At 42.4% G+C, this 16,733-nt stretch overlaps 1 protein-coding gene and 1 long non-coding RNA gene across 9 annotated transcripts in view; one reads left to right on the forward strand and one right to left on the reverse strand.

Annotated features, from left to right (window-relative positions):
* Positions 1-1,181: 1,181 nt before the first annotated feature.
* LOC102780226 (uncharacterized) lies at positions 1,182-16,425 on the forward strand. 2 transcript variants are annotated; one of them, XR_004843676.1, is made up of 3 exons: positions 1,182-1,267; positions 3,120-3,321; positions 16,282-16,425. It is a non-coding gene; the product is annotated as an uncharacterized LOC102780226 (long non-coding RNA). The 2 variants fall into 2 exon arrangements; XR_004843675.1 differs by lacking the exon at positions 16,282-16,425 and adding an exon at positions 14,655-14,983.
* Positions 12,847-16,733, reverse strand: part of mib1 (MIB E3 ubiquitin protein ligase 1) — a 57,240-nt gene continuing 53,353 nt past the window's right edge. For 3 of the 7 annotated variants that reach the window (XM_006792112.3, XM_006792113.3, XM_006792110.3), the window contains 3 exons: positions 15,982-16,053; positions 15,175-15,275; positions 12,847-14,977 (listed from right to left, as the gene is read on the reverse strand). In XM_006792112.3, coding sequence (XP_006792175.1) covers positions 14,837-14,977; positions 15,175-15,275; positions 15,982-16,053 — 314 coding nt within the window. In that variant the 3' untranslated portion in view covers positions 12,847-14,836. The remainder of the gene's footprint in view (positions 14,978-15,174; positions 15,276-15,981; positions 16,054-16,733) is intronic. The other 4 variants (XM_035908382.2, XM_006792111.3, XM_035908384.2 and 1 more) reach the window with 2 other exon arrangements.

The following is a 16,733-nucleotide window of genomic DNA, read 5'->3' on the forward strand; positions in this document are numbered from 1 at the left end:
ACTGTTCTGTTTCCAAATGACTTTATATCATTAATGACAGACACATTTATAACACTTTCATTTTTAGGTAGACAGTCAGTTTTTGGTATGTCAGCGGGACATCCGGATGTTTCAGCATCTGTTTAGCAACAGAAGAGGAGCGAGCATAAAGGGAGCAGTGTTTTTTCAGCAAGTGAAAAGCTCAACAAAAATCAGCAAATACGCAAACAGTTTGTGTGCAGTTGTCTGCTGCATACCTAAATGCGCAGCTACTTTAGTTCCCAGGGAGAGAAATTAATGTGACACAACATCACATCTCAGAGAAAGATGCAAGAAAGACGGAGGAGAGGAAGGAGATCGTTTTAAAGGTAAGCATTGCTCAGCCACATTTGATAAACTGGAAAGTTAAAGCTTACATTTAATGTCCTCATTCTGAACAGTTCATTTTATTTGAACGGATACATGGTGTGAAGTTACAGGGTTTTTTTTTTTTTCATATTGTAAAATATTCTGCAAAACAAACTGAAGCATGCTAACTTTGTGTTATTCAAAGGTTGCATGAAAATACTATGGTGGACTGATGCAGAACAGAACAAAAGGCAGCCAAGATCCAAAGAAAAGCTCTGGATGTGCTTCAAGAAGCCTGGAGAAATATTCATGAAGACCACTTAAATGCTTTGCTGAAGAATAAAGGTGGTCATATCAAATATTAACTTTAAACGTTGTATTTTCATGTTTGTTTGTGCACATATTCCTTATTTTCTTACCAAAGTGAGGGGTGACTTAAGACTTTTGCATAGTATTGTATGTATGATAGGTACTTACTCTAATAACGCATACATTTCTGCTGGGGAGAGTTATCCCTTGTTGGACATGACGCTTGTAGAATTGCCCTGACAAGGATTTCCACTTTGTCACACCGGCTAAAAGCTTAACACTTGGTTTATAAACAAAACCACAACACAAGCTAATGCGCGAAAAAACGTGTTTTTTAAACGCTGCCGTTAGCTGGTTAGCTATCCATGGGTTCCCTATATATGCTAACCTAGCATACAGCAGCTATAAAAAAAAAAAGGTAATTTTGATTTATTATCAGTAGGAGGACTGAGACAACATAGCTCCAGTTTTGATTTGCAAGGTTTTGATTGTATTAAATGCTTGTCTGTAAGTATTTAGGTCGTTACATCACCAAAAGATACTTTACAGCCTTCATCATTTTATGCCAGCAGAAGCGGAGATTCATTGCTCGATGAAAGTTGCTTTCAGCCACCAGCTGCTTCTCAAACAGGTCGGTAAGATTCTGTTGTGATATGATTGCGCTCTATTAAAGAGGTTTTCATTTGGAAACAGGGTCCCTCAACTGGGTAATTATAAATGTTTAACTAACTACTAAGCATCAATTAGGAGAAAACAAAAACATAGAAGAATTTGACTAGAAGAAGGTGTAAATAATGTTTTGTTTTTTTTAGCTGTTCAGACTATTTCGCTATAGCCATCTCAGTATTATGTATAATGGTACTCTGGGGACCGTTATAGTTAGAAGTGTAAACCATTTAATATTCAACTTGTTATGTTTCTGCCTGAAAGATTGTTGGACTGAAAAGAGGTGAAGTTGGATAAATCTGCTATAAAACTGTTAACTGTATGTATATACACTTACTGGCTACTGCTCAATCTAACATAAATATCTAATCAGTCAATCACATGGCAAAACTCAAAGCATTTAGCCATGAAGACATGTTCAAGACCACCCGATGAAGTTCATACTGAGCATCAGAATAAAGAAGAAAATGATTTAAGTGACTTTGAACATTGAAACAGTGATTGTAGTTCAGAAACTGCTGATCTCCTGGGATTTTCCCACACAACCTTTTCTAGAGTTTACAGAGAATTGTTTACAAATGAGAAAATATCCAGTAAGCAGTAGTTGTTTGAGTGAAAATGCCTTGTTGATGCCAGAGATCAGAGAACGGTCAGACTGCTTCGAGGACGTCACCACTAGCTCAAATAATCACTCGTTGCAACCTATGCAGAAGTGCATAACTGAAGACACGGCATTTAGAAGCCTTAAAAACAGATGGGTTACAACAGCAGAAGACCACACTGTTAAAGAGAATCACCAAAACCTTACAGCACAAGATTGGAAAAATGTTGCCAGGTCTGATGACTGGTATCATTTCTGCTGACACATTCACATAGTAGGGTTACAATTTGGTGTAAACAACCTGGAAATATAGATAATTTTTTTCTTGTATCAAAGGTTCAGTGCAGACTGGTGGTGGTGTAATATTGTAGTGGATATTTACACACTTTGGACCCCTTAGTAGCAAATAAGCATTGTTTACCATGTTCATCCCTTTATGATCCCAATCTTCTGATGGCTGCTTTCAGCAGGACAATGTGCAATGGTCACAAAGCTCAAATCAATGAGTTCACTCTACTCAACTGGCCTCCACAGTCACCAGCTCTGAGTAGATGTGCAGCTGACAAATCTGCAGCAGCATGTCAATATGCACCAAAATCACTGAGGAAAGTTTCCAGCACCTTGTTGAGTCTATATCACAAAGAATTAAGGCAGCTCTGAAGGCAAAAGCAAGGCCAACCCAGCACTAGCAAAGTGTACCTAATAAAGTGGCCTGTGACTGTATATATGCCAGCAGGAGAGAAATAAGTGAATGCAATAAATGCAATAAATTCAGCATATCTTGATTAGTGGACATAAATGGATAGATATCAGCTGAAAGATTAGTTTACTATTCTTTTTTTATTATATTGTAAATCTTTATTGTTGTGTTTAGCTTTTAGAATTTTTCGTATGTAAAAAATGTTTCCAGGAACACTAGGCTAATTAAATACATTTGTAGCTTTTGTCTAATAAATAAAATAATCACTGCTTAGGCCTGGTGGGGAGTGGGAGTATAGGAGGGGGTTCAACTTAGGTAAGGCATCAACTACTGAATAAGATATGATTAAGCTTTAAAAAAAATTACAAAGTAATGTAGCATCTTTCAGCAGCGTGCCTTGCTGTACATATGCTGTGAGTCATTCATTGTGGTCCCCCACACCTTAGACTTTTTCCCCAGATTAAAGTACCTCCAGCACTACATGCCAAACATGGTTCCACTTTTTTCTTATACCAGACATCTTCACGTCTTGGCGTTCTATGGCAGAGAGGATAAAGGTCACCATGAAGGTCACAGAAAAAGATCCAGCGAGGGAGGTGACTCAGCTGCATGTCTGTGTGGGAGGGAAGGAAGCTAAGAAGGACAATGAACAAGAAAAAGAAAACAGAATTATGAAAAGGAGGGAGGCCGCTTTCCAACACCACATGTGGTGGTTCCGGTAAGTGATCCACACCATGAGAGCAAATCCACACCTATGTGGGATTCCTACCTGTGACTCAGGTCAGTGGGAGTCTCAGGAGCGAGAGGTGGTAATCAGTAACAGTGTTATATGGCTGTGTTAATAGTTAACGTGGCCCCTAAACACCGTGCTCCAAGGCCCAAACACCTGCAGCCTATTTTACAGGCGTAATCCATGGAAAGAACAAATAGTGAGAATGCTTGTTGGGCACATGAGCTTTTCACGAACTGGCTCATCTAGCATGCCAACAGATGTTTGTCCAAAAAAAAAAAGAAAAAAAAAAAGGTAGCAGATTCTTGGTTAATAATTGTAAATCAAACGTTATTAGCTTCATAAAAACAGGCGTGCTCTGTGGGACTTTATTGCCAAGTTTGTGTTTTTCTCTCTTCTCTCTCTTTTCTTGATATCCTTCCAGGGTCATAAGCACAGCAGTGTATGCTTTCTGCCTACTGACTCCCCCAGATGGCCTTCTGGCTTTACACACACACACACACACACACACACACACACACTTGACAAATACCTTTGTCAAAATCTTGTAGCTGCTTCAAAAAGTAACTCCTGCCTCACAACGTCTCTCTTTCTCTCTGCGCAGAGGTGCAAGCATGCACTGGCAGGAACACAAGCACACAGGAACATGCCTCCCTGGGTTCTTGATAAATACACGGTTAAAATCAAGCTCAGATCAGGATAACCTCTTGGTGACCTCTCTCACCATCTACTGAAGCCGCCCGGTCAGTCAACACCGCTGCATGAAATTAAATGCAAACCAGTGCAACCAATTCTTGTCCGTTATGATTGGAGGTTCCCCATCCAGGCAGAATTAACCAAGACTCAAAGTCCAAGAGCTTGATGCAAACGTAATGGCAGTGACATCAAGAGAGCACTAAGGCAATGCTAATGCCTCTCTATCCGGGCAGATGGAGGTTTGTGTGCACAGTGCAAACAGACCCTTGTACCGAGGAGGCTAAGCTGGAGCACTCTGCAATGTAAAAAAATCTGAGCTAATGTCTGTTTCTCTCTCTAAATTGTTTTTTGATAAGGGAATATCTGGAGATAAGTGTTGTCACTATCCTATCTAAAAAACCGGAAGCCAATTCGATAAATCTCCTCTGTAATCTAATGGGAGTCATGGGCAGTAGCTGCGATCAAGGGAAGACTTGCTTGCTTTCTCTCCTCAGTTGGGTGCTGAGGCGAAGACTCTGATTATTAAAGAACATGGGAGAAGTTAGCCAACACTGCAAGCTTGTAAAAATTGATAACATCTTTACATTAAACAAATGACTATCGCTACTCATTCAGGATTACTTTGGATTTGTTGACATTGAAGTAATACTGATAGCCTTTGTCAGTTGCCCAGTGACAGTACATCTCTGTGAAAGTGCAAAATCCTTGTGGGAAAATGGGGCATATGCATTAGCCTACCTTATGTGTACCTAAAGCGGGGCAAAGATGGTGACACTGATGGGAAACTGCAGTGTTACAATAAAATAACAACAGGGTTGTTTGTGTATTTTCCAAAGCGCAGGAAACATCGCAGCCATGGGGGTTAGGATTTAGCCCACTGTAAGGTCTGTAACAGCTGAAATAAAAGCACTTTCTCATTAACGCGCTTTACTGTGGGAAAGTCCGACGTCTAAATTCAAAAGTCGGCTGCAGAAACACATTACAGTTATGCGGCGTGATGTCAGGAAATCCAATATTGATAACGAGCAGTGTGTTGGCTCAGACAAATACGAGCATTTTACTACAAGCTCGTAGTTACTGGCATCACGTGTTTGGCTGACAGATGTTACAGCTTCTTCGACTCGGATGAAACAGATGACGGTAAGAGTCGTTAAGCGAAACTTAAAGTGTCAACAAAGCGTCATTATTTCGGCAAAGCAATAAAACTGTGAAATGTAATCGTTATAGTAATAATAGTAAAAATGTGTGTTATACTTTTAACAATAGCAGGGTAGGTGATCATTTTAAAAGTAAGTGTGTTGGTCTCTTAAGGGATTTGATAACTACTTATAAACTATATCAGCAAACACAGAGGCCTTTCCACTGTCCTCCTTTTCCTGTGACAAAAACTTAACCCTTTGAGCTGGAGGCGAATGTGGTCCCCCCCCCCCCCCCCCCCCCCCCCGTGACCCGTGCTCCCAGGGGTTGGTGTTAAGTAAACTTTGTCAGCCATGCAACGATCCCCAGCAAAGCGCCGTCTCCCTGCTCATCAGGAGACCTTCTCCCTGACCCCCACCGCTCCCTGCTTTCGGCATTCCTCCACCACACCACCTCTTTGACCCACCTTTTCCTCATGTGCCCCCCCCCCCATCCGTCCGTCCGTCGTCTTGAGTCCTGCTCTCCGTCCCGTCGGCCAGCGCGGCCGGCTGGTGTCTCCTCCTTTGGAGACAGCCTATCAGGGGCCTCACGTCATCTGTCTCCAAGATTTGACTGACAGGTCAACCTCAGAGATTACGGCTACTATCAGAGGAGGAGGAGGAGGGGGGAGGACGGGGGTGGTTGTCTGCCCTCCCTAAGTGGATGCTCCTTTCCCTCACCATGACGCTGGTTGGGAACTGCATCCTGCTTTAGGCCTCTTAAACTCTGATGTGGCATTTTATCTGTCTGGGAGCCACTCTGTTGATTTACCGCAAGGTCTGCAGGGACGAAGGACCAGACGGTGACAGATATCAACTATCTTGGCCAGAGTAGACTGAGAGAGGCGAGAAAATTTCAAGCTTGTTGGCCTTTGCTGTAAAAAAAAATTGTGTTAGTTCCATCTGTCAGTACCAGCAACACTACAAGAAAAGCAGGGGTCTGCTATCGAGGCCCATGTGTTGCATTCCCAGGCTGCACACCGACACAAATATTAACAGAAACTGGAGGCAGAGGGCCGCATTTACAACTCAACTCATTATATTTATTCCGGTGCAGCTTGAAATATCACGGAACAGTGTTTATATTATATATATATAAGTTCATGTCCTTAATGTGGCTTTAACAATTTATCAAATCATAAAAAATAAATCCGTTTCAGACTAATAACTGATCATATGTTCTTTAAAGATTTTCCCGCAGTGGATTATGGGAGAAGACTGAGATGATTACCAGCATCTCTTAAGCCCATCAAGCAATACAGCTTTTTTTCCCCTTAATTTTTTCATCCAATCCAGTTTAACTGATGTGTAAAATCAACCGTCTGTTTCTTAACTGAGCTTTTTTTTATCTGACGATGGGGAAAAGCTTCAAGCTGCAGATATCTCCCTTCATTAAAAGACCAGTATTAACACCGATTTAAAAGCAGCAATGCATAGTTTGAATCTAACTAACACAGTCTGACCACATGCTTTTCACGCTGACTCTACCAGAAGCTTCTGGCCTTCCACATCAGATCATTCTCCTCTGGCAGGTGGTGTAAAGCTGGCTAACTCTCAGGCCCTCGTCATCGCTCCCCGTCCAGACCACGGAGCCCTGAGATATTTGTGTATCACGTATTGATTTGGAGGTACAACCCTTGGCTGTAAAACAAAGATAAAGAAGTTAGCCATTAACTATTTTTCCAGGGGTCACTCTGAGCTTGTTTCACATAGTTGGAAGCCACCTGGAGAGAGAGAGAGAAAAAAAGCACTAAATTGCCTGGCCATGTGATGGACTCTGGAATATTGATTTTTCTCTCAGAACAACAACAAAAAAAAAAGGTCTTTGCAGTCAGCATTTCCCTCTGAGCTCAGATAGGGCTGCTACATTCCTGTCTACTCCCTCCAAGGTTACTGCCTGCTCGGCAGAAGCGAGCACCTGTCAGATGTACATTGTAGCATTTGCTGTCTCAATAGAAGCCCCTGTTTTCCAGTAATGAAAAGAGATCGTAAGAAAGGGAAAAAAAAGGCATCAGTTGGGGGAATTCAGTAAAGTCTGGCTTCTGGGGAGTTTCTTTGTTGTCTCTATCTGGTTTTACAATGATTAGAAACTGTGGCTTTGAATGCTGATCTCCCCCCCACCACCTACCTCACCATCCCCAAGCCTCACCTGGCAGCGTGCGGGAGGACAGCGACACCAACGCCGCCTTGTTTGCTTAGCTGAGGGTTCACAGTGTGTTGAGATCTGCGCTTGTTGATGAAGTACGGCTACCCCATTGTTCAGCGCGCTTGTAATGCCGTGAAACTAATCACATCTAAAGACACCCACAGTGTCGGAGCTGGTTACTAGCTGCCCTGATTTGATACTCGTGCTGTTTAATGATTTATTAAAGTAGCTTAAAATGTGAACATAATGCCTCTTTGAAAGGTTTAGCCGTGCGTGTGCCTTAGTAGATCAATGTAATCACAAATTCTGGATGTACTTTGACCCATTTTTACTTGATTTGAAATTCTAGGCCTGTTAATCTTTGCAGCTTTTCTAACCTCATCATGAATCTTTTCAATCTGAGCACTTGACAGTTTACTGCCCAGGCAAAGGTTGCAGCGCCACGGCTTTATAGAATTATTAAGTAAGCAATTATGATAACCCACTGTTTTAAAGATAATAGGCCGATAAGGTTCTGCCAAACTCACACCATAGTTTGCCCTCACGCCGCTCTTCCCGAGGGGGGGAAATCAATATCTTTTGCTCTCTAGACCCACCGAGTATTTATCTTAAACTCTTGAGCATCAGCTCGTTCCAGATGTTCTGCAGAAAAAAATAATAATAATTGTAATCTGAAATGACACCTTGTAGCTACACAGCGTAATGACCCTGCTCGCTAGTGGCATTTTATCAAAGCTCATAAACCTTGAATGACTATATATTGATAAAGACTGTTTAAAGTGTCACTGGAACGATAACATTTGCACTGTAAATGTGGCTCGACGGCTCCAGTTTCCAATCGTGCTGCGATGATAAGGACGGCACAAGAGTGGGCTACGACCGATGGGTCAAAAGCCGCAGGATGTTTGCTAAATTTTTACAGAGTTAAAAGCCTCGCATTAATATTTTTCAGGTAGCAAGGCATCAAATGTTACTGCGATGATATGCAACGCCTGGACAAAGCATTTGCAGCCGATGCAATGTCAACTGCCATTAATCAGTATTTATGTCGTTCTGAGTGCTCAGCTTGCAGCTGTGAATGTGCAGCACCTCCACGCCTAATAAACTGTAATTAATTCACATAAGGATGTGATATAGCAGCATACAAATTTTTTCAAATTCAAATTTTTTATTTGTCACATACACAGTCATACACAGTATGATATGTAGTGAAATGCTTGGACAACTGCTCGTGACCTAAAGAAAAAGAAAAGGCTATGAATAAGATAGGAAATAAATAAATATGAAAATAAAAAAGGGTAAATTTAACCAGGAAGGAATAAAATAAAATATAAAAAAATTAAGTTAAGAATGAGATAACTGTACAACACAAAAAGAATGAAGGGTAAATTTAACTGGGAAAGAATAAGATAAAATATATAAATTAAAGTTGAAAATAAGATAACTGTACAACAAAATACAAAGTATAGACATTTATAAGAATGTAAGAGAAATATAAATATATATACACACAATAACAGCAGCTGCAATCCACATTATACAGTGTCTTGTGCAGTGCAAATATGCTTAAAGTGATGAAGTGCAAAACAATGTCCAGAATGTCCAGTGTGTGTGTAAGAACTATATGTGTGGGTCAGTACTGTGTGGTGGTGTGATTGAGAGACCGTATCGCCTGCGGGAAGAAGCTCCTCCTCAGTCTCTCTGTGTTGGTCTTCAGGGAGCGGAATCTCTTTCCTGACCTCAACAGAGAGAACAGTCCGTTGTTGGGATGGCTGAGGTCCTTCACGATCTTCCTGGCCTTGGTCCAGCACCATACTTTTCCACGCTTGTGCTAGTATAGGCAAATTCTCTAATGTTGCATCAAATTAAGATTAGGAATGGGCATGAATAATCCCTCGGCGGCAAACCATTTGAATACAGTTGCTCATGATTACTTACAGTTCAAGGTTAAGAGAGCAAAGGTGTGAAAGACAGAGGGAAGCAAATTGGAGATCCCAATAACATTTAAATGAAAAGCTACTATTGACTTGTTCCCTGTAATCTACTGTTATCATTTACAGCGACTGCTATTACGGCTGCATGTCATTTCATTTTTAGTATACTGGATTATAATGAGCTCACTTGTATTGACTTGTGTTGCTTAAAAGGGTCGTAAAGCTTCATTTCTTAAGTGATTATGTCCTGACAGCAGTCGTTTTATGATGATATTTCTATAGATTGTTGCATTTTTTTCACTACATTTACTATTTTCCATGTTGTCATAGAGATTTGACATTTTCAGTAAACTACATGTCTGTGCGGTCCACTGCATGGATTATTGATTGGGGTTTTAAAGCTCGCCTGGTTATTTTTATGGATGTATTTGTGACGGCTCACTGTGGACACGTGTTTCAGTTATTCTGTGTTAATACAGAGTACCTGATAAACTGGCACTGAGCCTCCTGCTCCCTTATGCCCTTACACCTACAGGACTCTGTTTCATTCAGACGTTGTTTGTGTCAACCTCCCCCATCTCCTCCCACTGCATAAATACCGATTAACCGCTTCTGACGGAGATGAACAAGTGGTTCGACACTTTGCCCAGATCGATATCAATAAAGCAATCAGCAAGTCAGGGGCCTATATGTTTTGAAGAAGGATCTGAGGTAGAGGATAACTGAGTTTATGGCTTTACTGTCTAAGGTGGAGCTTGCAGGTACACCCCCCACCACCACCGCCACCATATAAACACATGAAAACACGTGAAGGATTGTATCATATCGCGCCATTTGAATGACTTTAATTAATTTCTTTAAAAACAACTATAAACTGACAAACATGAAGACATTTTATCTTTATTGTGCCAGTGGTTAAAAATAAAACTGCTCATGTCTGTCAGCAATTTACTGTGTTAAATTCCTTTAAAAAAACAAAAAGTGATCCCAAAATGCAGCAATGTACAAATCCAGGCCCCCTTTGTCACGTCCCTCCCTTCTTCTCTGGTCCTCGAAGAGTTTGTCCAGACAACCAGATTGCACTTTGCTCAGCCCGACCATAAACTGAGACAATAAATTCAGCCAGACTTCTGAACTGCATGACATGAGAGAGAAAGAGAGAGAGAGGACCTTCAGACAGTCAGAGATCAATGCTTCCAACATGGCAGGAAAAGCCCAACCGGGCCACAGCAAGATGGATGAAAGCATTTTCACCGTCTTTCTGTGTGGCCTGACTGGAGTCATGGAGCAATTGATTTCTGAAGCTCAGAAAACGTTAAGCTTTTGAAGTCTGAATTTCTCCAATGCTGTTTACACTAAGAAATGGCTCGAGGTCTAAACCCACACCAAGTTTACCTTCTTTTTAAAAAACTAAACAAAACTCACCAGTCAATAGAGATAACTCAGAAAAAATGCATTTCATGTGCAATAAGTAAACTTGTTTTCATTGTGTGTTACCTCTGGGTCCAGGGGTACGTTTTTGCTCAGTTAGCAGAGGACCTGTGGGATCACAGCTCGTCATGTTCTGCATGCAGTCGTAAATTTAAACTGGTGTGGTCGTTTTGGAGCTGCAGGATGAGGAAAAATGGTGTCTAAAACCAAAACAGACTGTGTTGCTGTCCACAAATACAAGGCCCTTCATGACAGCAGAAACCAGTAGTGTTTAGTCGCTGGGTGTACTGCCACCTTGTGATGTGCTCTGAGCTCTGCATGTGCAAGCCCTGTGAGGAACTTCACTCCACGTTAGATGTGTGTGGAGTGCATTTATTTCTGTCTGTCGGGTCATAACTTCAGAGCCAGTGCCAAGGGCGAAGCCTGAGGGAGTGGGGAGCCATACACCTTCCTCCCCCCTGCGGCACGCTCAGTCCTCCGACAGATGGATGTCACTGACCCTTCTCAGTGATCACAGCAGAGGCTCGAAGCGGGGTAGCAGTCATTTTTCTGATCGTGGTCGCCCCGCTCCGCTCTCCGGGGGTTTGTTTCATATCTATCTGCTGCTCACTCAAGCCTGCCCGTGCTGGGCCACCATCACTCACACTCCGCGGGGCAGCGAGTGGATTAGCTGACCCCCCGGTGTGGGAGTAACAGGCCCCCACAGCCTCGTCAGCAAACACTGGAATCTTCAAGCAGCTGAAACTGGTGGGTGAGGTGGTCAGGGATGCTCCCCAGGATCAGGCAGCGGCAAGGCGAGAGATAGCAGCGTCTCCGGCACCCCGACTGTCAGTCAGCATGGCAGCGGGGTCTGCAGTCAGTCAAGAGTGATGGACACAGAGTAGTCTGGCTCCACCAGCCAGTTTTGTAATGGTATTCAAATGGTTTATGGCTTTATGAGGCGAACATTACACTCACATGTCATGGTTGAATATCCCAAACCAAAGTCACTCTTGTGAAAGACATTTCCAGAGAAGCAATGACGTCTGCAACATTGTTGGGCAATAAGGTACAGCTTCACAGCTGACTCCAGATGAGGCTGAGATCAGTCAAACAGTTCAGTTTCTTACTAGTCTCAGAAAAATAAGTAACTTGTTGCCCTCTGTGTGTGTGTAAATGTGTACTGGTAGTCAAGCCTATGACCTGCTACTGCTAGGAAATTTCCAGCTTTAGCCTTTTTAACCAGAAACGACTTTATGGAAGCACATTCCTGCCACTGAAGTTATTTTATCAGATGTTTGAGTTAGTAGGTAAAATTTTTGACTCATAGATATCCACTCCCAGTGGTGGAAACAAGCCTCCACAGATTTGTGTCAACAACACCACTTTTATCCATCCATAAAAGAACGTATGTCGCTTTTATCCCACTGACACGTAGTTTAAATTAGATTTAGGCTAGCGACTCTGTATAACAATGTAGCTGGTCAACCATATGGTCTTCTACTGTTTTAAAGACTAGTGCTTGCATATAAATAACCAAGCATCACAGATTTGCCAGGAGACTTTACAGCATCTGTAAGGGCCTCGTGCAAAAAGTCACAGAGATCCAAGATGGTATGAAAAAGTTGTCAGAGCCTCCTGTACAGTGTTCACTGAGTGAGAGGGTGACAGCATGATGGATGTCTCGCTCTGAGCAGCTGTATACTGCTGCTGCATGTGAGACAAGCTCAAAGACGTCCAGGTTATGAATGGACTAGTCAATGAGCTAGAACATAAATGGCCTTTGGTCATAATTTCTCACTGCTCAGGAGATGCCCTGCTGTCGCACTGCTCAGCGGAGAAGATGCATCACTCTAAACTCCCTAAACCCACCGCGCCGCACCCCACTCTTGCACTTTTCTGTCTCTTTCTGATTAGCATAGCTGACCTATCACACGCTGGTGCTGAGTCATTATGAGGTGTTAGCATTTTCTATTACCTCTCGCCTCCCTTCTGGGCCACCCGTCTCCTCTGCGAGGGCAGACACTGCACAGCAGGAGAAAAGCAACAAAATGCTAATTTTCTCGCCTATAAGACCCTAACACGTGAGCTCAACTTTAAAACAAAAACAAACATAAGAAAAGCTCATTAAAATTTCAGGAGAATCTAAAAACAAACAGAGACTTTAATGTCTCTTGGTTCACGGAGGCCTTTATTTCAGCTATATGGTTGTTTTTGTTGTTTTTTTTAAAAGCACTTATTAGCAATACAGACTGAACGTTTTCTTTTATTGACACAGGTCGTACTGCATATGTCAAACATTCATGCCAAAGAAAATACTACCGTCTACAGGTCTAACAAGGACAGTTACAGGTACTGAAAATAAAGAACAAATGGGCTTTTTGTTCAAACACAACCATAACAAAAAATACTACCATAAAGCGTATTAGTGCTTCTAGCTTATAGAGTCGTGACCAGGAAAGAAACAAAACTGTACTAAAGTTGCTTAAAAGGCAAAAAAATTTAGCTTGCATGTGGTTGCAAATTCCCAAGCAGTTAGTTAGTCGCTTTGCCGAGTCGCCGCACGGGCAACTGCTTTTTAAAAGAGGTAAGGCAAGTTTATCTTTCCTCTCAAATAACAACACAAAAAACAGACACTTTATGACAAAAAAGTTTTTGTTTTTTTTTTGTTTTGTTTTACAAACGAACAGGTTTGCCTTAAAACTGCCACAAAATAATAAAAAGCTTCTACTGATGATTTCTAGAAAGCTACTGTCAAAAAAATGGGGAAAAAACACAAAGATTGGAGCAGAATGTTTGAGAGACTTTGAGGCTACATCGTAGGAAGGCAGTGACACCTACAAGTCCTATTGTTTGGGCAGCGATACAAAATAATTTACTCTATATTTTCATCTTAGTGTTGTAATAGATTGTACTAGGTAGACTTTGAGAAAAGGAAATACACTTAAATTAAAAAATAGTAACACAAAGAGCACCTTACCCCCCCCAACGTTCGTTCACAAGTTTTGTTTTTTTTTTTGTAAGCAAATGGCACGATGTCATCACCGATAAATTAGCAATTCAGTGAACTGTATATATTTATATATACATATATTTTTTGTTTGCTAGACAATACCAACAAGTCTCAAAACACTTTAACACTAACTTGCGACAAGATTCTTCTGTTACAGAAATGTTTGCCTCATGTGGGTTTGTGTGTGGAACAAACAATTACAACAAGAGAGGTGGGGGGGGGGTGGGGGTGTCAGTGGACAGAAGTCGAAAGAGTTGTTGTGTTTGTCTTGAATCCCTACACGGCTGTTCTTAAATCTGCAGCCGATAGGGTGTCGCAACACTGCTGTCGTTACTCAGCTCAGTAAACAAAGTATGGGGCGTAGCACGCTACCTGGCAGTTACACTACTATATCTGCGTTTGTCACTGAGCTCCAAGGGTTCCCCCTGGAGTCAGCGTAGGGGGGGCGGAGTATTTAAACCCTGCTTTTCTAGTGCAAAAACTGCCAACATTTGGTTTTTAAGAGCAGGGACAGTCGGTGAGCAAAGCGTTGCAATAGCCAAAGCTGCAACCATACTGTCGTGATAAACAAAGGAGCTTCCAATACAAATACACTTGAATAAAGGTTTACAAATACAATAAAATCTGCCTGCAGTGGCACTGGACTGCAAACAGATGAATGAGAACTTTATATCAAACGGTAACAGGCCGCCTTCGTCGCCTCCACGCTTCTCACCCCAAAGTAATCACATCCAAAACTCTGATTCTGAACTTCAGACTCGAGACGGGAAAACTGTTTGAAATGTTGAGAGAATAAATGGAAACAACACAAAAAAGGGAGATGGGGGGGTGGGAGGGAAAAGGATGAAGTCTCTGAAACAGGTGTCTTTCTTTCTGGCTGCACTGACGGCGACAGGACAGCACAATTAACTTCAGTCAATTCATCGATTTTCCTTGTTTTGTAACAGGAATTCCACCTGAACACAATCGACCCACTGAGAAAGCGTTTGTGGGACAGAATTAGATGTGCCTGGCTGACGCGGGTGGCTGTGAGGATGGAGGCAGCAGCAGCAGCAGCAGGTGTGGTTGCCGCGTGGCGAGCGTGTTCAGCGTGGGCTTTAAGAGAAGCAAAGAGAATTCGTCGGCGGGTCTAGTAGAGGAGTATGCGGCGTTCGATGGCCTTGCGGCAGATGGGACACTCGCTCATTCGATCCCCGCACAGCTGGCAGGTTCCGTGGCCGCACATGAAGATCATGTTCTTCAGCCGGTCCAGGCACACCGGACACATGGTCTGCACACAAGTAAGCAACAGTCGTAGTAAAACCCTTTCGACATTTAGCATGTCAGTATTACTACCGAGCCGAGCCCTGCACAATAACTTTATGGTGCCGGCGTGCGTTTGATCCCTAAGAATTTTACAGCAATGGTTATTGTTTTGCAGTTCAACTGCGCTTTAGTTCACGAGCCACACCTGGTTAGTGACCTTACCTGTTCCTTGATGTCTTGGAGCTGTTGTTGTAGCTTCTGCACGTCAGCGTTGACGTTGGTGTTCGCCTTGTCTCTCTGCAGGGCTGGGATGTTTCCGCTGGCTGTTTGGACATTAAAAAAAAAAGACGCAAACAGATGGTGAGAATAAAACAAACTGCACTTATCAGCCAAAAGATTAGCACCAGTGGCAATACCTCAGATTTGACCTCTTAAACTATAAACTATATTGCCAATAAAAGTGAGTGCAGCCACAACAACATTACCGCTCTGAAACGAGCCGGGTGCTCGAGTACGTTTTAAAACATGGGTTTTGGAAAATGGAGAAGGATCACAAACACATGCGCGCTGAAGTTTACTGTTGGCAAACGAGCTCGGGCTCTGGCAGTCCGCGCTAACTTGCTTTTACATTTGATTTCTGAAAAGCACACTTTGCAATTATCTGGAATATAAACTGGCACAGGACAAATGATCATGCAGCGCTCGCTTGCTCGCTCGTATATAATGAAACGTGTGTGAAACTTCCTGAACGGATTATTTAAGTGCTCGACACAAATTTTCTGGACTGATGCCCTCCTGAGACTTATTCTCGCTGTCCAAACATCTGCCAGAACACGGCGAGCACCAGTGTGACTCCTGGGATGTGCATCGTACGTATATATATATCATCACACTGAAAGAGAAATGGAGGAAAGGGGGTTAAGGGGGAGAGGGGCCAGGGCAGCACCTTCGGGTGGGGGGTGTAGGTTTGCTGGAGGTTCTCTATAAACAAGGCTCTCATAAGGGAGGGGATCATGGAGGTATACTTACACCAACTTAGTGCCAGATTGTTGGGCTGGAGAAGATCCTGGGATCCCCCTGCCATACTGTTAGAGCTCCCTGCTGGGAATAACCAGTCACATTGTTATAGCAGGAGCTGCCCTCACCAGCTCAGCGGCTGGCCTGATGACCAAGACTACTCACTATAGCCTCTATGAGAGGTTCAGAGAAAGAATCTGAGAAGCAAAACTAGCAAGTTGGAAACAGTGATCAGGGAAAGAAAGGGAAACAGAGTTTCTTCTACTGGTTGCTTAAAGTCGCATGTGTTTTTTCCCCTTTTTTTGCTTACAGGTGACTATTGCCTGGGTTAGAGGTAAAACATGAAACCCATGCACCAAATTAAAGAAGAATGGCGTCAAAATGCTTCAAGTGCCAGGTATATTTTGCACACTAGATTTGCTTTTAAAACAGGAAGCAACAAGCAGGGTTACTGGGGAAAGGGGGGAAATAAAAGCATTCAATGCTGCCCCTTGCATGAGTGTATGTGTCACTGCTTGGGTCTGCATTCACTTTTGCACGTCTGGTAAGTACGACTTGCTGACAAATGGAGAAATTAAAAAAATTAAGATGTGTGTAAACATGAAAGTTGCATACTTGCTACAGTGCCACTGTTAAACTCAAATTAAAACAAAAACAGAAGAAATCACTAGTGATATGCACCGCTGTCAGAACAGAAAGATGAATCGTGAATGCAACCAAAAATAAAATAACTTGTGCATCTTGTCATCACAATATTTTAGGTA

Source organism: Neolamprologus brichardi, chromosome 18, assembly GCF_056152115.1.
Source record: "Neolamprologus brichardi isolate AB-2024 chromosome 18, ASM5615211v1, whole genome shotgun sequence".
In the NCBI taxonomy this organism is placed as follows: Eukaryota; Metazoa; Chordata; class Actinopteri; order Cichliformes; family Cichlidae; genus Neolamprologus; species Neolamprologus brichardi.